This window comes from Mustela putorius, unplaced genomic scaffold, assembly GCF_011764305.1.
Source record: "Mustela putorius furo isolate JIRA1106 unplaced genomic scaffold, ASM1176430v1.1 tig00000997_pilon_pilon_pilon, whole genome shotgun sequence".
NCBI lineage: Eukaryota > Metazoa > Chordata > Mammalia > Carnivora > Mustelidae > Mustela > Mustela putorius.
Window position 1 is genome coordinate 3,787,664 of NW_025421527.1, and position 16,614 is coordinate 3,804,277.

General features: G+C 58.8%; 1 protein-coding gene across 2 annotated transcripts; it reads left to right on the top strand.

Annotated features, from left to right (window-relative positions):
- The first annotated feature begins 2,327 nt into the window (after window positions 1-2,327).
- LOC123393738 (SLAM family member 9-like) lies at window positions 2,328-12,025 on the top strand. 2 transcript variants are annotated; one of them, XM_045086674.1, is made up of 7 exons: window positions 2,328-2,523; window positions 7,285-7,677; window positions 7,802-7,954; window positions 9,242-9,538; window positions 11,035-11,166; window positions 11,366-11,456; window positions 11,715-12,025. In XM_045086674.1, the coding sequence occupies exons 1-6, from the start codon at window positions 2,451-2,453 to the stop codon at window positions 11,422-11,424; spliced, it is 1,107 nt and encodes a 368-aa protein (XP_044942609.1). In that variant the 5' UTR covers window positions 2,328-2,450; the 3' UTR covers window positions 11,425-11,456; window positions 11,715-12,025. The 2 variants fall into 2 exon arrangements, with proteins under 2 accessions (XP_044942609.1, XP_044942610.1); XM_045086675.1 differs by lacking the exon at window positions 7,802-7,954 and having other exon boundaries at window positions 2,336-2,523.
- The last annotated feature ends 4,589 nt before the right edge of the window (window positions 12,026-16,614 follow it).

A 16,614-nucleotide genomic window follows, 5' to 3' on the forward strand; every position in this document is an offset into this window, starting at 1 on the left:
GGAAGGGATGCTGTACTTTGTCGAGTGCTTTTTCGGCATCTACGGAGAGGATCTAGGGGTGAATTTCTGGTTCCTCACCCGTCCCTTCCCATCGGACGACCACCCGAGACCACTGATGCCCTGGGGGTCATGGTATTGCTCTCTGGTGGGGGAAGAATCCAGTGTCCATTCCAGGGAGGACGTTCTGATTCACACTGATGTGTCCCTACTGGGTTTCAGACTCTGGTGTGGGAATTCTCCCTCAGGGGCTGCCTATCCCCAAGGTCACTCCTGCTTCTCTGATAGAAAATGAGGGAAGGGGGTATGGGGCTGCTTCTAGGAATCTGGAAAGGAAAGGAAGCACGTTCCTGATGCACGACATCTCTCCCCTAAGGGCATTCTGGAGTCTCCTGGAGCACGGGTGAGCTCACCAGCCCCACACAGGCCAAGGGACTCACGCAGCGACTCCGCAGCAGCTCCCCGTCTGCAAAGTGCTGAGAGCTTGGGACTCAGGGCTGACCAGCCCTGTGCCAGGGACACGCAGGGAAGGCGTGCGAAAAACAGAGTCAGCCTCGCCATGTCTGGTCCGAGAGTCCGCGCCTCTCCGGACGCGGACGAGTCCCTGCATCTCCAGGAGGGTGTCCAGCTGGAAGCCCAAGGTCAGGACAGAAGCCACACTGACCAGCACGTGTCCTCCGGCTCAAGGTCATCAGCTCTCTGTCAACCAGGGAGTTGTGTCCAGGCAGGTTGGAAGTTTCCAGAAGAGCCCGAGTGTGGGAAAAACAATCCCACCTTGAGCTGGACTGGAGGTCTGTCCTCTGTGTGACTCAGCCAGTGCAGGCAGCGGCTGTGGTCTGCAAAGGCCCACCGTGGACCTCAGAGCCTGCAAGATGCAACCACAGGCTTATTTCCTCTGCCTGCGGGTGTGAGAAAGTAGGAGGCCGCTGGGGGCTCCCACCTGAGCTCCCTCCCAAGCTGGGGTTTGCACAAGCAAACAGTTCTTACACTGACAGGGCTCGCTCAGGTCTGTAATGACGGGGACAGGGGCACAGGCTTGGTCCCCATCACCCTGAAGGGACCAGGGATGAGCTGCCCAGATCTGGACTCTATCTGAGGAGTCTCTGCCCACAAGGCTCAGGGACGGCCCAGGGAAGGGCTCTCCCATCACAGGGTGGGAGCGGCGGAACAGGCAGTGCCGAGGGCTCTCTGGGCTGAGGGGCACAGAGCAGTTCCGGGGAGCCCAGACTGGATGCGGTGATCGCTGGAGGCCACACACTGGGATGGGACAGCGGCGGTGACACGGGCTTTCTCAGAGTTCCTTGTTGGGAGTCAAGACCCTGCCTCTTGCTCTGCTGGGTGACCTCTGGAGGGAGGACCACACACTTAGGACTCGGGTCTCACATCCATAAAATGGGTTCAACAGCCAACAGGCTGACCACCTAGAGTGCGGGGCCCTGGGCCAGTCCTGGGGATCCAGCCGGAGGATATGAGAGTCTGAGCAGCTGAGGGGGAGCCCAGTGAGCAGTGAAAGAGGCACCAGCGGGGGGTTAGTGATGGAACTGCTCCCCGAGGGTCCACAGGAGGCCACGGTTCTCAGACTTTATAGGAACCCATACAAGAGAAGGCCAGACCTGACCCTCCATATTGCCATGGGTCTGGGCCGCTGAGCCGGTGGCCAGAGGTGTGTGTCCCTCTCCATCCCTGCCTGTGTGTGAGCCCGGCCGAGGCCTGGCAGAGCCTCACAGGGAAGGGGAGCTGTGGGGCCGCTCCTGTGGGGGTGGGCTTGGTCCTATGTGGGGCGCAGGGCCCGCCCTAGGCTGCAGACAGAGCCCTGAGGACCAGCAGTGGGGACATGCCTTGTGTGCCCTGGGGTTTGGGGGTGACACTTCCCAGGAGGCTTTGTTCTCGGGCTCCTAGCTTCTCACTGTGACACCTGACAGTGAGGTTCCCAGAACATCAGACAGGAGATGTGACTCGTGAGATGGTGTAAAGACAGAGGACAGGCCCAAAGCAGGAGAGGCCCCGTGTCCTTGGCTCTAGGAGGGGACTCTGTGCCTGGCCACAGCTGACACTGGCAGCAGAGAGCTCCAGGCTGAGTAGGAGCCCAGGGACAGAGGTCAGGGGTCCTAGGGGTGCAGGCTGGGGACGGGAGACCACCAGGCTGGTTGTGAGCACAGGAACGGGGTCTCTCCGGCACCGGGCCTCCTAGAGGGAAACTGTTCCCACACTTACTCTGCAGTTATCTCCTGAGGCCCCCCTGCAGGTGCTGAGCTAACAGGAGTGATGAGAGTGGGTTACTCTAGGCTGGACTGTGAGGTCCCAGAACTGACAGTCAGCCCCGCCCCTGGGGTGCGGAGAGCCTAAGGGCTCTTGTGAGTGAAGAAGCTTTCTTCCTCCTCTTACATCTGTATTCTGGATGTTTCCTTGAAGCAGAATCGGTCTATACTGAGCCACCAGGGAGGCGGCCGGCCATGGGCGCCTGCTCAGAAGACCCCCACCTGTGCGGGGCCTCCTGGCTCCTGCGATTCACCAGCCTCCTCCTCAGTGAGTGGCCCGGGACCCCCGGGAGGGAGGCCGCCGGGCGGGCAGGGAGGCAGGAGCTCCCGGGCTGGCTGGGGTCTGTGCTGAAGAACCAGACGGAGCAGCTCCGTGAGGACGGAGCACACGCGGTGCGCTGGGTCAGAGCCCCGGGGTGGACAGAGGGAACAAAGGGAGCTTTGGGCTGAGGCCAGGCTGGGAACCCCGACCCGGCTGCCTGGCAGCATGAAGGGAACCCCCTCCCCCAGCGCAGAGCTTTGAGGCCCAGAGACACCGGAGCCTCGTGGGGGAGAGGATGGAGGAGACACAGGAGCGGCTCTGGGGGACCCGGGGTGGGGACGGACATCCCCTCCTGCCGTGCACAGGGGACCAGCAGCCTCTGCCAACTGCTGTGTGCGGGAGGCGCCAACCCAGAGCCCCTGTCTGAGCTGGAGGGGCGGCGCTAGTCTGGCTCCTTGGGCAAGATGAGGCCCCGAATCCAGTGACATTCTGTTTGCAAGGGAAGGACAGGAGCCCCCAGCATTGAAGGGTCCGCGCCCACCTGCCGTGTGTAGGGGTGAGCCCGGAACGGGAGACTGCTGACCTGGGCTCCGAGTCGGGGTGTCCTGGGGGTCAGGACAGAAGCAGAAGCAGTCCCAAAAGGGAAGTGAATGACTGTTATAAGGAGAGCCCGATTTTCCAGTTCTTACTTCATCTGAGACCATCTGCTTCTGTGTAGTAAATTAAGTAAGAACCAAGGAGAAAATACTAAGTTCTTGATGTTCTGAATTCTGCAGACCCCATGGAAAGCTGTTACTGTCTGTAGTGTTTGCTGTGAACACACCAGCCCGTCCGTGCCTGCAGGATTCTAGGGAATTTCTGGGATCCCAGGACGTTTGCAAACAGGGAGATAAATCATTAGCAAATGAGTTTTGTAAGGCTTGGAGACTATTTCAACAGGGTAACTTTCTATCAACCATCGTGGGCTTTCCACTCTTTTCAATGTTATTTAAATGGAGACACACGGGACATTACATAGTTTCCTCCGTTAACGTCTAGGCTGGAAGATTAGATAAGAGAGAAAGGAACTACGGGAGGACTGGAGGGAGGAAAGAGAAAGACAAAATGTTCTGTTGACCGTTGAAAGTCAAATTTCCTCTAATTTAAATAAACTCGGACTCTCTAGCTCACAGCCACCTGCCCCTGACCTGTCCCTCCTTGGGGTCAGCACCTTCTGCAGATCTGAGCACTGTCGGGTCTTCCTCCTGTCCTGAGTGGGCTTCCAGCTTCTGGGCCGCTCCTCCCCCACAGCCTGGGGGCTGAGCCTCCTCTGTCCCGGGTTCCCCCTTTCCAGCAGGGGCCGGTTAACCCTCAGGTAGCCCCACGTCCCCGCCCTGCCAAAGCCCACTGAGTGCTTGAGTCCCCTCTCCCCGGACAATAGCTGGGGGGTGAGACCCCAGATCTGCTCAGACCCCACTGACCAGACAGCAGTGCTGGGAGGGAGCCCTGCGCAGGGCAGGGGAGAGCAGGACCGCCGGGGGAGGGTGCATGGCAGGTTTCTACACGGGAGCCACTGAGCTAGGGAAGAGCGGAGCCAACTCTAGGTCTGTCTCTGCCCTGGGTGACTCAGGACAAGTTCTCCCCAAGGAAGCCCCTCCTCTGTGAAAGGTCCCCTCAAAGCCCCTCCGGCTGTGACATCCTGGGATTGGGGTCTCCTCCTGGACAGGACTGACCTGTAGCTTCTCTGAGGCCTCTGCTCTGTGTCTTCCTCCTGACCTGTCCTCCTCCTGTGTCCTGCCGGGGACGGACAGTCGGGGAGCCTGCTTGACCCCTTCAGAACCCAGAGCCCAGGACCACCTGTGGTCACTTCCTTCGGCCTCCAAGGAGGCGGGGATGCATCTTGAGGCTTCCTGTAGTCCTTGGGCCTCCGCTGCCTCTGTCTCTGCTACTGAGTGGGGTCTGCCGTGCTCCAGCCCTGGTGTGGACCACAGTGTGCGGACCCCAGTGTGCATGGCCCGCTCAGGACAGCGAGCTGCCGCCGGATGGGGGAGAGGCTCGGAGTAGCTGCTCAGGAACAGCCTGGCTAGAGCCGCAGGTGCTGCCCGTGGTCAGCAGAAACACCAGTGTCCGTGTTTTTGTCCCCTAGGGTAGACCACTCTGACACACACAGGGGCACTGAGAGCAACAATGTGAGCTCAGAATTCCCGGGGAACAGCAAAAAGGCAGGTGCCGCCCTGGGGACGGCTCTGCTGTCCCTCGGGGAGCCCCTGTTGGAACAAGGGGTTGGCGTCCTGTGTGCACCACACTCTGCGTATTTGCACACAAGATGGGCCATGGCCGTGGACTGGGTGGGGACGCGGGTGTGACGGACACTGTCGTTCTGTGCATTTATTCATGAGGAACCGCCAGGCTCATTCACAGGAGGAATGTTCCTTAGATATAATGTGACATAATGTTCTCATCAGTCTGGCGAAGGGCAGAAAGCTTGATCACCGTGTGCCGGTGGGAACCTCAGCATTATTGGGGGGAGAGCAGCGGGGGTCACTCTCAGGAGGCGATGAGCAGGGTCTGTCAGAGGCTGAGATGGAGCTGCTTTGGTCTAAAACCCACTAGTGGGTTATCCCAGTGTCTGCACACACAAGGGGACTGTCTACACCACCAAGTGTGATGTACGCACACCCACGTGTGGCGCATATGCAGCTGCCTGTGGTGTGTACACTCATGTGTGGTGGATACGCGGTCACATGCAACCTGTACACACACAAGTGTGGCATGTATAGCCCAGCGTGTGCTGTAGACACACCTGTGTGTGACGCATATGCCCCATGTGTGACACATACGTCCCCATGTATAACATGTGTGCTCTGTGTGTGCAACATGCATGCTCCAATGTGTGGCTCGTATGTCCCCATGTATAACACATAGGCCCCATGATGATGCACATACCTGTGTGACTCATGGGCACGGAACAGGACAGATACGCCCCTGCGTGTGACTCCGTACGTCCCTGTGTGCAGAGCCTCCAATCCCAGGCTGCTCATGGGACCTGATGGTCAGGTCAGCCACCTGACCGCCCATCACACGTGGAGGGAACTAGAGCCCCACGTGCGGCCGGACAGCTGTTCATGAGACATCCCCGTGTGCAGACGCAGGCTAGAGGCTACGCTAGAATCCCTTCTGGTCCTGAGCCGTGCAGAGAAGGGGGGAGCAGAGCGGCGCAGGCGGTGTGGGGTCGTGCAAGTGGAGACACACGTAGGCACCTGTCAGTGCAGAGACCTCCGAAGGAGGGACACACGGGAACCTGGAACAGCAGCAGCCTGTGGGAAGGGCAACATAGCAGTGGGGCTCAGAGGTCGGGGAGAAGCTGCATTTCCATGTCTAGTGCCCACCTTTACTGGAATGTGGAATCTGCTTAATATTTAAGACAAAAGCTGCTGAGTGTGGCAGAAATGCAACCTTCTCACCTTGGAAAGGGCACGACACTCCGCACCCGCCTGCGTCAGGGGGTGTCCTGGGATCCCGAGATGCTCAGAATCAGACGAAGCAGTAAATGTAGGGAAACGGCCTCACGTTCATGGGGAGCCTGTGGTCTCCGGTGAGCGAGTGGCAGGTGGCCCAGGTACCTGTAAACTCCCCGCAGCCCTCACACACTGGGGAGACGACAAGGAAGCAGCCACTGTGGGGCTTTCTCGTGTGTCGTCACATTCAATCCTTGCGGGAGCCCCGGGGACACACTCACATCCCGTCCTGGTGGTCCCATGTGGGAGCTCCAGGCTTAGACACTTTAGGAAATAGCCCGGGTCCGCTCACCCCATGAAGGGAAGATCTAGAATGTGACCCCAGCTGTGTCTCACCCCAGAGCTCACACCTGTGACCTGCTGTCCAGGAGCCCAGGCAACCCCAGGAGCCCTCACTGGGCCACGTGGGGTGGGGGCTGCATTCCTGGGCTCCTGCCTCAGTTTCCTGGGCTGCCGAAACAGGACAGTGTAAACCCTTAAACAACACAATCCTTTTCTCTCCTGGTTCTGGAGGCTGAGCCTAAAATCAAGGTTTTGGCCAATTCGCTTTCTGAAGAGAGGGCTGGAGCACTGGGCTGTGGGACGCGTGGCACTTGTGTCCCGACGTGCTAGCGGGACTGGAGGGGTGCAGTGTGGCTGCGCCCGACTCAGTGGAGCCTGTGGGAGCCGTGTCAGGACCCCACCCCTCCCTGGCTGTTGGCCAGAGGCTGCCCTCCGTCCCTCCCCATGGGGGTCTCTCCACGGGGCTGCCCACAACACAGCGGCAGATGTTATCACAGCGAGCGGGACACAGGGTAAAAACAAGATGGGGTCACACTCCTGTTGGACCCGCTGTTCCTGAGAGCCGTCCACCATGTTAGCGACACTCTGCTCCTTAGAGGGGAGCCCTGGGGGCAGACCCCCACCAAGGGCAGAGCTCACATGGCCTGTGGGCACGAGGGGTCTCTGCAGCCCCGTGAGAACCTGCCTCCTGCAGAAATGCACTCGCTGTGGCCCCAAACGGTGCTCGTGCTTCGGACCTGAGATCTCCTGACATTCGTCGTCTCGCTGTCAGGGGTCAGGACACTGCAGGAGAGCAAGTTCCCGTGACCTGCTCAAGGGGACACTCCCCTGGGACCGGGAGGGATTCCAGCCTCGCCTCAAATTCATGGCATCTCCTGTCTTCCCAGTAAAGGGGGCACACGGGATGGATTTCAGGAAGATGGCTTCTAGGGTTTCCTCCTTTTTTCCCAATGAAAACTCCTGACAGTTTCTGTATCTTATGCCTTAGGTGTCTGCAGCGCTGTGACCCAGAGTCCTGGAGCCCCTGAGTCTGCAGCGGAGGATTCTGGAAACCTTGTTACTCTGAAGGGGATTCAAGGAGCTTCTGTGTTGTTTCACATGAACAGAAATCCAGAAATACCTCCAGGAGCCAAGCTGGAGAGTATTACTTGGGGTGTTATAAATCAAAAAATGTACACACCCGTACTCCAAGTCAGTCCCGGGGGAGATGGTCCACGATGGGTCAACTTCAAGGACAAGTTCAAGAAGAGGGTCCATGTGGTCAACACAACGACCCTGAGGATTGACAACCTGACCCTTGAGGACAGTGGGCTCTACCGGGCTCAAGAGTCCTATATGAGAGGAAGACAGTATGACCAGGATTTCCACCTGACGGTCTACGGTACGTGGCGGCCCCTCCCCCAGCCCCACAGCTGACCCCCTTCCTCTGTCCCCGGGAGTGTCCGTGCACCCCGCTAGCAGGATTCCTTCCAGACTGCAGCCTTTGGACTCGATCTTCTCCCCAGAAATCCGATGCTGTGAGGTCAGCACAAGTGCAGGCAGAGCTGAGACTCACACCAGGGACGAGTCACGTCTGTGCTTCAGGAGGGAACACGGAATGGGGAGAAACGGGGATTTTGCCGGAACACTCGTTGTCCCCGTAGGACTCAGGGTCCTTGGTGAGACTCTTATTATCTAGTGTTCCTGTAACAGGTGACAGCACCTCAGTGGCTGACCACACACCCCCTGGGGTCCTCCTGGGCTGTAGGGCAGGAGTCAGACCCCAGAGCCTCTGCCATGAGGTCCGGTGTCGGCGGGGCTGTGCTCCTCTCTGCAGGCTCCGGGGAGAATCCACTTCTGTTCTTCTCCCTCCTTCTAGGGGCACCGACATTCCCTGGCTTCTAGCCCCTTCTTCCCCCTTCCCAGGTGGCACTGGTGGGGATGAGTCCCTCTGGCACCGTGTCCCTCCCACCTCCTCTCCTGCCTCCTCCCACTTGTGAGGACCCTGTGATCACGTGGGACTTCTCTGGGGAATCCAGACCATCTCTAGTCCAGGGCCCGCTGGTTCTCAACCTCAGTTCCCTTTTGCCCTGGAACCTAAGACACCTGCTGGCTCTGAGGGTCAGCACATGGCCAGAGTTGGGGGACACTCGTCACCTAGCAGGATCCGGAATCCCATGTGTGGTTCGCCTCACACCAGTCCCTCATCCTCAGCCCAGCCCGAGTCACTCACAGACTCCACGGTCCAGCTCTGAACCTTGACAGATGGGGAAGTTCACAGGGTAACTCCTCCTCAGACCCTCAGGGAGCAGCTCTCTCTCCCTGCACCCTCCACCTGCCCCCAAGCAGGAAGACGTCCTGCCCCAGAGAGAGAGTGAGTGGCCTTTGCAGCCTCACGACCAGAGATTTCCAACTGACTATCAGCCTGTCCCTTGTCTTCCCATGTGGGCCCCAAGCTCAGGGTATAATCCAACCACAACTCAGGGAGGCCATTCCTAGTGACCTCCACTGCGGTCAGTCCTGGGGGAGCCTGGGGCTGCTCTCTGGGCTCCCAGAGCTGGCCAGTGGCCGTCGGCACCACGGGCTGTGCCGTCCCGGAAACCATCCAAGCAGGAACAGTAGGGCTGGGTCTTGGAACTGAAAATCTTTCTGTCCCTGATTTCTTCTTCTAAGGGACACCCCATCTTCCTCAAGTTATGGGGTTTGGGTAGGTGGGGTCCACATTATATCTCAGGGGAGATGTGTAAGGCAAGCTCAGTCTGGCGGAGTCACATAGAGCTGAACGCACTGGCTCCTTCTGTTCTAGCTCCTGCTGTGTATTTGGGTCACTTCTCGGTGATCTGTCAAATGCAATCCCTGTCCTCAGTGGGAGGAAGCCAGAGCGCCAAGGAGAACCCACAGGAGGAAGCAGGAGCTGTGATGTTCTACACTCACCTCAGTCTGTCCTCTTGTCCCTCCCAACCCAGAGCCTGTGCCCCGTCCCCAGATCCAGGCCATGGATCTGTCCCTCACACCAGGCTGGTGCAACCTCACCTTGGAGTGTGACCTCCCGAGAACCAGGGAGGACCTGATGGTGTCCTGGGAGAGCGAGTGTCTCCCCAGGGAGCTGGAGCAGAGACCGGCCCCAGGACCAGCCCCCAACCCCTGGACCCTGGCTGTGACCCTGCCCCTGAGCCGGCCCAGCCCCAGCCTCACCTGTGTGGTCAGCAACCAGGCGGACAAGAAAGCTGCCTCCCAGGACCTTGGGGACGTCTGTGGCCGCGGTGAGTGCACCTGCCAGAGGGGAGGGACTCTCCTGGAACTCAGAGAGCCCTGGGCGAGGGTTCTCGGCTTCTGCCCCCATGTTTATGTCACCCCCGGCCACCTGGTCACCCCATCCAGGACTCTGGCAGGCACACCCAACCTGCGTTTGCCCTTCGGTGTTGCTCCCGTGCTGCTGGTCTGGGCAGCACGCAGCAGGTACCTCTCCCCGCCCTCGTCCATCATCCCAAGTGTGTCCACGGTGGTTTTCAGGAAAAGCGAGTTGGGGGTGTCCGTGGTCTGTGCCATCGGAGGGGTCTGGCCGGTGACTCCCTGTATGATTCCGGGCTCGTGCTCCTCTGCCCGATTCTGGTCTCAGGGACACATGTCACACCCACCTGCTCGCCTGCGTTCCCGATGTGTCCCGCTCTCCTCCGCTGCCAGCCTCCGCTCAGGCCCCTCCCTCTGCCCTCAGCCCTTCCAAGTCAGGAGTTCCCCCACTCCCCACTTACTCCCATCCAGGGACCCCCTCCCTGCTGCTGGCTCTGGGGGCCTGTGACCCGGGCAGTCCCACAGGGCCGCGTGCTGGGGGCAGTCCCAGCATGAACAGAGTTTGCACAGGGCTCCGCAGCCTCGATGGCTCAGGGCCCTGCAGGAGCTGCTGCTGTCCTGCCCTCACACCTCGTCTCCTCTAAGGAGTGGTCAGTGGCCCCGCCTTGGGAGCTGATGCTCTGGCCCAGGATTAGTGTCCTGTGCCGGCTGAACCCCTGGTGGGCAGTGGCCATGTCTGCTGCTCCTTGGAATGCCTGTCCCGGCCTCGGCCTCAGGCCCTTTGCTCATAGTCAGCGTGTCCCTGAGTGAGTGAATGACCTGGTTCCCTGTGATTCCCCTCACCCCTACAACTACTCCTCTACCAGCCCCTGGGAGACCTGCTACCTCAGTATCCATGATCCCAGAGGAAGCTCATGGCTCAGGGACCCACTGGTCCCTCTGGAAACAGGCTCCTGCCTCCCTCTCTTCCTCCCACCCGGCTCCCCTTACATGGTCCCTCTCTGGCATGTCCCAGTGGGTGCCAGCAGAGCTTAAGGCTGGGGAGTCGTCACAGCCATTCCTGGTCATGGCTCTGCACCCTGGTTACCTCACCCACCCTGAATATTGGGAAATCTCCTACTCCTCCCTCAAGACCAGGCTTGCCCATCACCTCCTCCAGGAGGCCCTCCCTGATGACCTGGGTACAAGCTGTAACTCTATTGCCCTGGGATGGCTCTGGCTGGCTGCCCCTGGCATGTGTCAGCCCTCCCCCTGCTGAGGGACTCTTCAAGGGCGGGCACCATGTCCTGCTCCTCTCAGCACCTGGCCCCAAGCAGGAGCTCAGGAACGGGCTGAGTGAGAGCCTCTGCCATGCTCCTCCCTCTCGAGCTCCTGACCAGGTCCCTTCAGAGTCTCCATGTGCCTGGCAGTGGGCGCCCTCAGTTCCCTGTCGCCTTAACCTTCTTCACACTTTGTGCGACAAAAACAGAACCACATGGACAGACCAGTGCTGCCCACTTGCCCGGTATCCTGGTGTCTGTTGTGGTTCTGCTGCTGATCCTCGGAGCTGAACTCAACCTTTGGAAGAGACGTGGAATGAAGAACGTGAAGCCTGGGACAGGCAGGTTGCACTTCTCTTTCCCATGCCCAGACACCTCCCTCCCCTGCATGAACTGGGTTCCCTTTCTCCTACAGTTTGCTGCTCAGGGAACGTCCCTGCAGGAGGCTGGCAGGTGTGGCCATGGCCATGGGGTGATGGAAGGGGAGGGAGGGGACAGGCTTCCAGGCTGAGACTCAAGCTCCATCTGTGTGTGACTCAGGGTCAGGATCGCAGGAAGAGCATGGGAACATGATCGTTGCATCCACTCTGCAGAGCTGATCCAGCAGGAGTCTGGAGACCACAGGGACAAGGTGAGACCAAGGAGGAGGCATCTGGGTTGTCCCAAGTTCCTCTGTGCCTGGGTGTGTGTCTGTAGATCCCAGTCATCTGCTGGCTTTTGTCTCCATGTATCTGTAACCTTTTCCAGACAACATAGTATTAACTTAAGAACATTCTCCTGGGGTCCACGCAGTGCTGGGCATTGGGGGAGGTCATGTCAGCAGCCCTGGGTGTATGGGGGTCCCTCTGCGTCCCTCAGCTGTTCCAGGAACCCTCCGTGTGCATTCCAGGGTAGGGGAGAACCACATCTAGAAGAGGAGAACTCTCTCACTGCTGTCTACGGTGAGGTCCTGCAGCCCTGGCCAGGCCATGACCATGATTTAACAGGAAGAAGCAGGAGAATCCTGCCGCGGGGACACCTGTCTTGTGAGCATGACACCTGCAGCTCTGCTCCTGCCTCTTCCCCCCTCCGACGGCTCTGAGCAGGAACTTGATGGGTCCAGCAGTTCTTTCTGTGCTAAATCCGTGTGCACAAGCTCCCCGTGAGACACACACACTGATAGATCAGGGGAAACTGAATAAATAAATTGGTCCAAACCTGTTCCAGGAATACTCAGCCTCTGTTACGTGACAAAACTTTACAGCCCCCACTGTCCCCTCATCTGTACGACATCAAACTGGCTTTCAGACCCTCAGCCTCTGGGGCAAACCGTGGAGAATCCCAACATCCCCCCGGGCCCGTCATGAGCACCCCAGCCGTCAGTCCTGCACTGAGAACTCTTTACAGACAACGTGAATTCATAGTTGTCCCTGCTTGCTGAGGGCGGGCTCTGTGACCCGCACTGTTCGGACATTCTGCTCGCTGCTAACTCACTGGGTCCTGCTGGACTCTCTGTGGAGTGGGGATCCTTGTGCCCACTTTACAGATCAGTAGAAGGAGCCAGAAAGGCTGACTCTCCAGGCCGCACAGCTTGGAGCACCGGAGTCAGGACTCAGCCCAGGGAACGGAGCTCCAGGCCCGTCTCTCCGGGACTCGGCTGGCTGTCCCACGTCCTGGCCAGCCTCCTTCTGTCCTGTCCTGCTGGACAATGGTCCGGCCTCCTATTGCTCAGCACAGACAGAAGTTTCTAGTTCCTGACAGTGAGCTTTAACTGACTGCACACAGTGACAGCCACGTTCCCTCTCTGCTGTCCCCACACAGGACGCTGAGCTCCTCGGGGCTCAGTGAGGACTTTCCCTGGACTTCAGGCCCTTCTCTGGGGACGTGTCGTCTCCTGCAGGCCTCTCTCTGGCTCGTCCCCTGACCCTGCCGGCTCCTCCCCTGCAGTCCTCACCCGGTCCCCGTGCTGCCCCTGCTCCACACCTGAGCCTGCACCTTGGCCTCACCTCACGGGGACCCCTGGACCTCCAGGAGGTGACCCCCATGTGACACCATTGATGCTCCTTTCCTACTCCAAGCCCCCCATCTCGGGTCCCCTGACGGCCACTCCCCTGGACCCGGGCCCACCTGCCAGACTCTCCGCCGTCCCCCCAGGGCCGCTCTTCGCTCACAGGGCGGTGCTTCCCCGGGTTTGGGCAGGACCCTTCCCATCCCCCGGGTCCTCCTGTCTCTGGGGCCCCGGCTCCTAGGGTTCAGGGACCAGTCACACGGCTGATGCCCAGGGAAGCCTCCCCACCCACGCCCTCTGCTGAGCCCCATCGCTGACCCCCAGCCCCACCGGCCACACCCTTGCCCCTGTGTCCTCTGCCCTCTCCTCGCAGGGTCACGTCCCCCACGTCCCTTTCTGTAATACCGGGGACCTGGTGAGAAAGAGCAGGAGCTCCTCTCCCGCAGGACGGAAAGCAGAAGCTGTGATCACGTGTGTAATCAGGCAATGAATGTGCAGGAGTGGGGGGGGCGTGGGAGCTGCTCACCCGATCCCAGGGAAATACTGTAAGTTCTCCCCTTGGTAAGGGACACGTTTTCTCTCCTCCCATGCTCTACCGTCATTCCCCCAGGTGACAGCGCCGCCTGCTATTAGACCAAATTAGTAATTTGAGCAGGAAAACTGGGTCTCAAATGTCCCTTGCTCTCCGTCTCGCAGCTGACCCAGAGCTCCACGGGAAGCAGGTAGGTCCCCTCAGATCAGAGGAAAGGAGAGACAGTTCTCATCCCAAAACCTCAGTGTCTGCACAGGAGTGCGCGCGCACACACACACACACACACACGTGCGCACACACACACACACGTGTGCGCGCACACACACACACACACACACACACACACACACACCAGCCTCCAGCCGTGCAGCTGTCGGGTCAGAACTAGGGCTGTCCCACACACACGCAGATCCCAGTAGAAAGGAGGAGTCGGTGTCCGAGAACACTGTCCCATCGGGGTAGCTGGCAGAGCAGAGCTATGTCCCTGAGTCGTGTGGTCCGTTTCTGAGCTCAGCTCTGCTCCCTTCGGGGTCCCTACAGCTCACTTGCTGGTGGGCGGGGAGCAGGGAGAAACCACGTCCCGGGCACTGGGAAGCAGGAACTCCGGCAGGTGGTGACGCTGTCATTAGCCACACCGCACACGGTGGGTGACAGACGTTTGACGTGATTCCTATCCTCAGTGCAGCCCGGACAGTGCGGGGGTGAGGACGGGAGGTGAGGGCACGAGGCCACGGTACCCCCCAGAGCCACGCGGGGCTCCCTGCCCCCCCGTCCCACCCTCTCACCCACGCCGTGGGCCTGGACTAAATCCGCGTTAGTCCCCCTCCTGCCCCTGGCATTCCCCCTGGGCCCCTGAGCTTTGGGCATGAGGAGCCGTGTGCATGGACAGATGGGCACCTGCTGCGGCCCTTCTGGGGAACCTCTCGCTTCCCTGTCACCAGGTCCCCGCAGAGGAAGGAGGACAAGGAGCGGCTGTTCCTGTGCCCCTTCTCCAGCTGCCCCTGCTGGCCTGAGGCTTCCTGGTACCTCGAGGCTCGGCCAGGCCTGGCTCTGCCCACAGCCTGCTTGGAGCTGGACCAGAGCGGTCTCAGACGACCAGCCCTGGAGGACGTCAAAGACATTCAGGTCTAGACGACATACAGAAAATTGTTTAAACCCACGCTGATCTTGCCTGGATATTTAAAGGACTTTTCCTTTTCCTTTTTAAATCTGAGCAAAGAGACTTTAAAAACCCAGGTCAGGTGTGGCTCGGGGTACATTGCTGGGGGGGCTGCAGGTGCGACCCCGAGATGAAAAGGATGTGCAACCAGTAGCCGTGAGAAGCTAGGGGTGCTTCTCTGGGTGTCCGACAACGAGGGTCTTGTTTTCAGAGGCTCAGTGTGTCCCTTGGAGCCCAATTCGAGGCTTGAACTCACGACCTGAGATCAGGACCTGACCTGACATCAAGAGTCAGACACTCAACCGACTGAGCCACCCAGGGGCCCGACTGTCCTTTTCTTGAGTGGTGGAGGATTGCACTGGTTCTGTGTGTCTGGGGTTGTTGGGGGCCCCATGCCCGGTGTGGGGCTTGAACTCATGACCCTGGGATTGAGACTCACATGGTCCATGGACTAAGGCAGCCAGGCACCCCCACTAGTTACTTCCAATTTTATCCAGATGTGGGGGTTTATCGTGAGACTCTGGGCCTTATCAACACCACCTGGGGATGGAGCTGATTTGTCTCTGTGTCGGCCACCCCACCCCCCCGTCTGGCCAGTCCTGCCTCACCCTCTGTGGGTGCTGGTCCCCTGTCGGTGACATCATAGCCTGCATTACGGCGCTCGGGTCCACGGCGCACGGGTGTCATTCAGCACATAGCCTGGGACTCGGGTGGTGGATTAAGTCCCAGGGCAGGTGTCAACGTCTCTGCGGCTGTCCCTCAGCTCTGTCCTCCGCGGTGCCGTTCGGAGGTGGACTTAGGACTTGTGATGGGGATCCTTTTCTTGCTCTTTCCTTTCTGAGATTTCCCCGAATCTTTCGGCTACGTGGGGCCCTAGCTAGAAACCCGGGGCTCTCCGGATGTGATAGCTACACGACTTCCCACCGACCCCTCCTCCCCCGTCCTCCCCGCGTGCTGGGAGAGACCGGACCAGACTCCCCCGAGTGAGAGGAGAGACAGGAAACAGGAAGACACGAGGATTCTTCTCGCGCGCTGCTGGCCACGGGGCTCCGTTCTTACGTCCCACTTCTCTCCGGGGCCGCAGACGCTCTGCAGGCGTCGCTCAGGCTTCGTGGGACGCTGAACTCGGAGGCTAGCCGCGGGGCCAGGCAGGCGGTAAGGTGGCCCCGGATTTGCTCCCCACACTCTCTGGCTCACCGGGACCCTCTTTCTTGGTTCTCTCTGAGGTTATGCTCCGTGCTCTGGCCACGTAGGTTGGGGACTTGGTCCATCAAGGGGTCAAACCAGAAAGAAAAAGAAGAAAGGAAAAGCCCCTGAAACTCACGTCCATCCTGGGTCTCACTGGTTTTGACTTCCTCCTTCCCCAATCCGAAGGCTGGGCACTTTTCAGAGCCCTCACGTACTTGCTTTTTGTTTTGCCCAAGGTTTGGGGTTGTAATCATTGGGAGAAATGGGCTGTACTAAGTCACTGTAGTTGACTTGCCCCAAACCTTAAATTTATATTCTGAGAATCACAAAATTCATTTGTTTCAGAAATCTGGGGGAAAAAAAAAAACAGAAAAGCTTAGCGAAGTTTTTAGAGAAATTATCTATAATTGCACTATCTAGTAATAAGCCGTTTTAACTTTTTCCTCTAGTTTTTTTCTCCGTGTATTTTAACACGATGAACACCATAATGGAGATGATCTTCTTTTTTTTTTTTTAAGATTTTTATTTATTTATTTGAGAGACAGTGAGAGAGCACGAGCGGGGAGAAGGTCAGAGGGAGAAGCAGACTCCCCGTGGAGCTGGGAGCCCAATGCGGGACTCGATCCCGGGACTCCGGGACCGTGACCTGAGCCAAAGGCGGTTGCTTAACCAACTGAGCCACCCAGGTTCCCTGGAGATGATCTTTTCTTGTACCTGGTATTTCTGTTGAACTGTATCTGCATCACAGTATGTCTACACTGAGCACCTTCATAAAACCTGCATCTCTCTCACGTGCACCCGTCACACACTGAATCATACCCTTGGTATCAGACATATAGTTTATGTCACGTGACCATCTTTGTGTACAACTTTTGTCTGACAACATTTTACAAACTCTTGACGTCACAATTCCTATCAGTGGA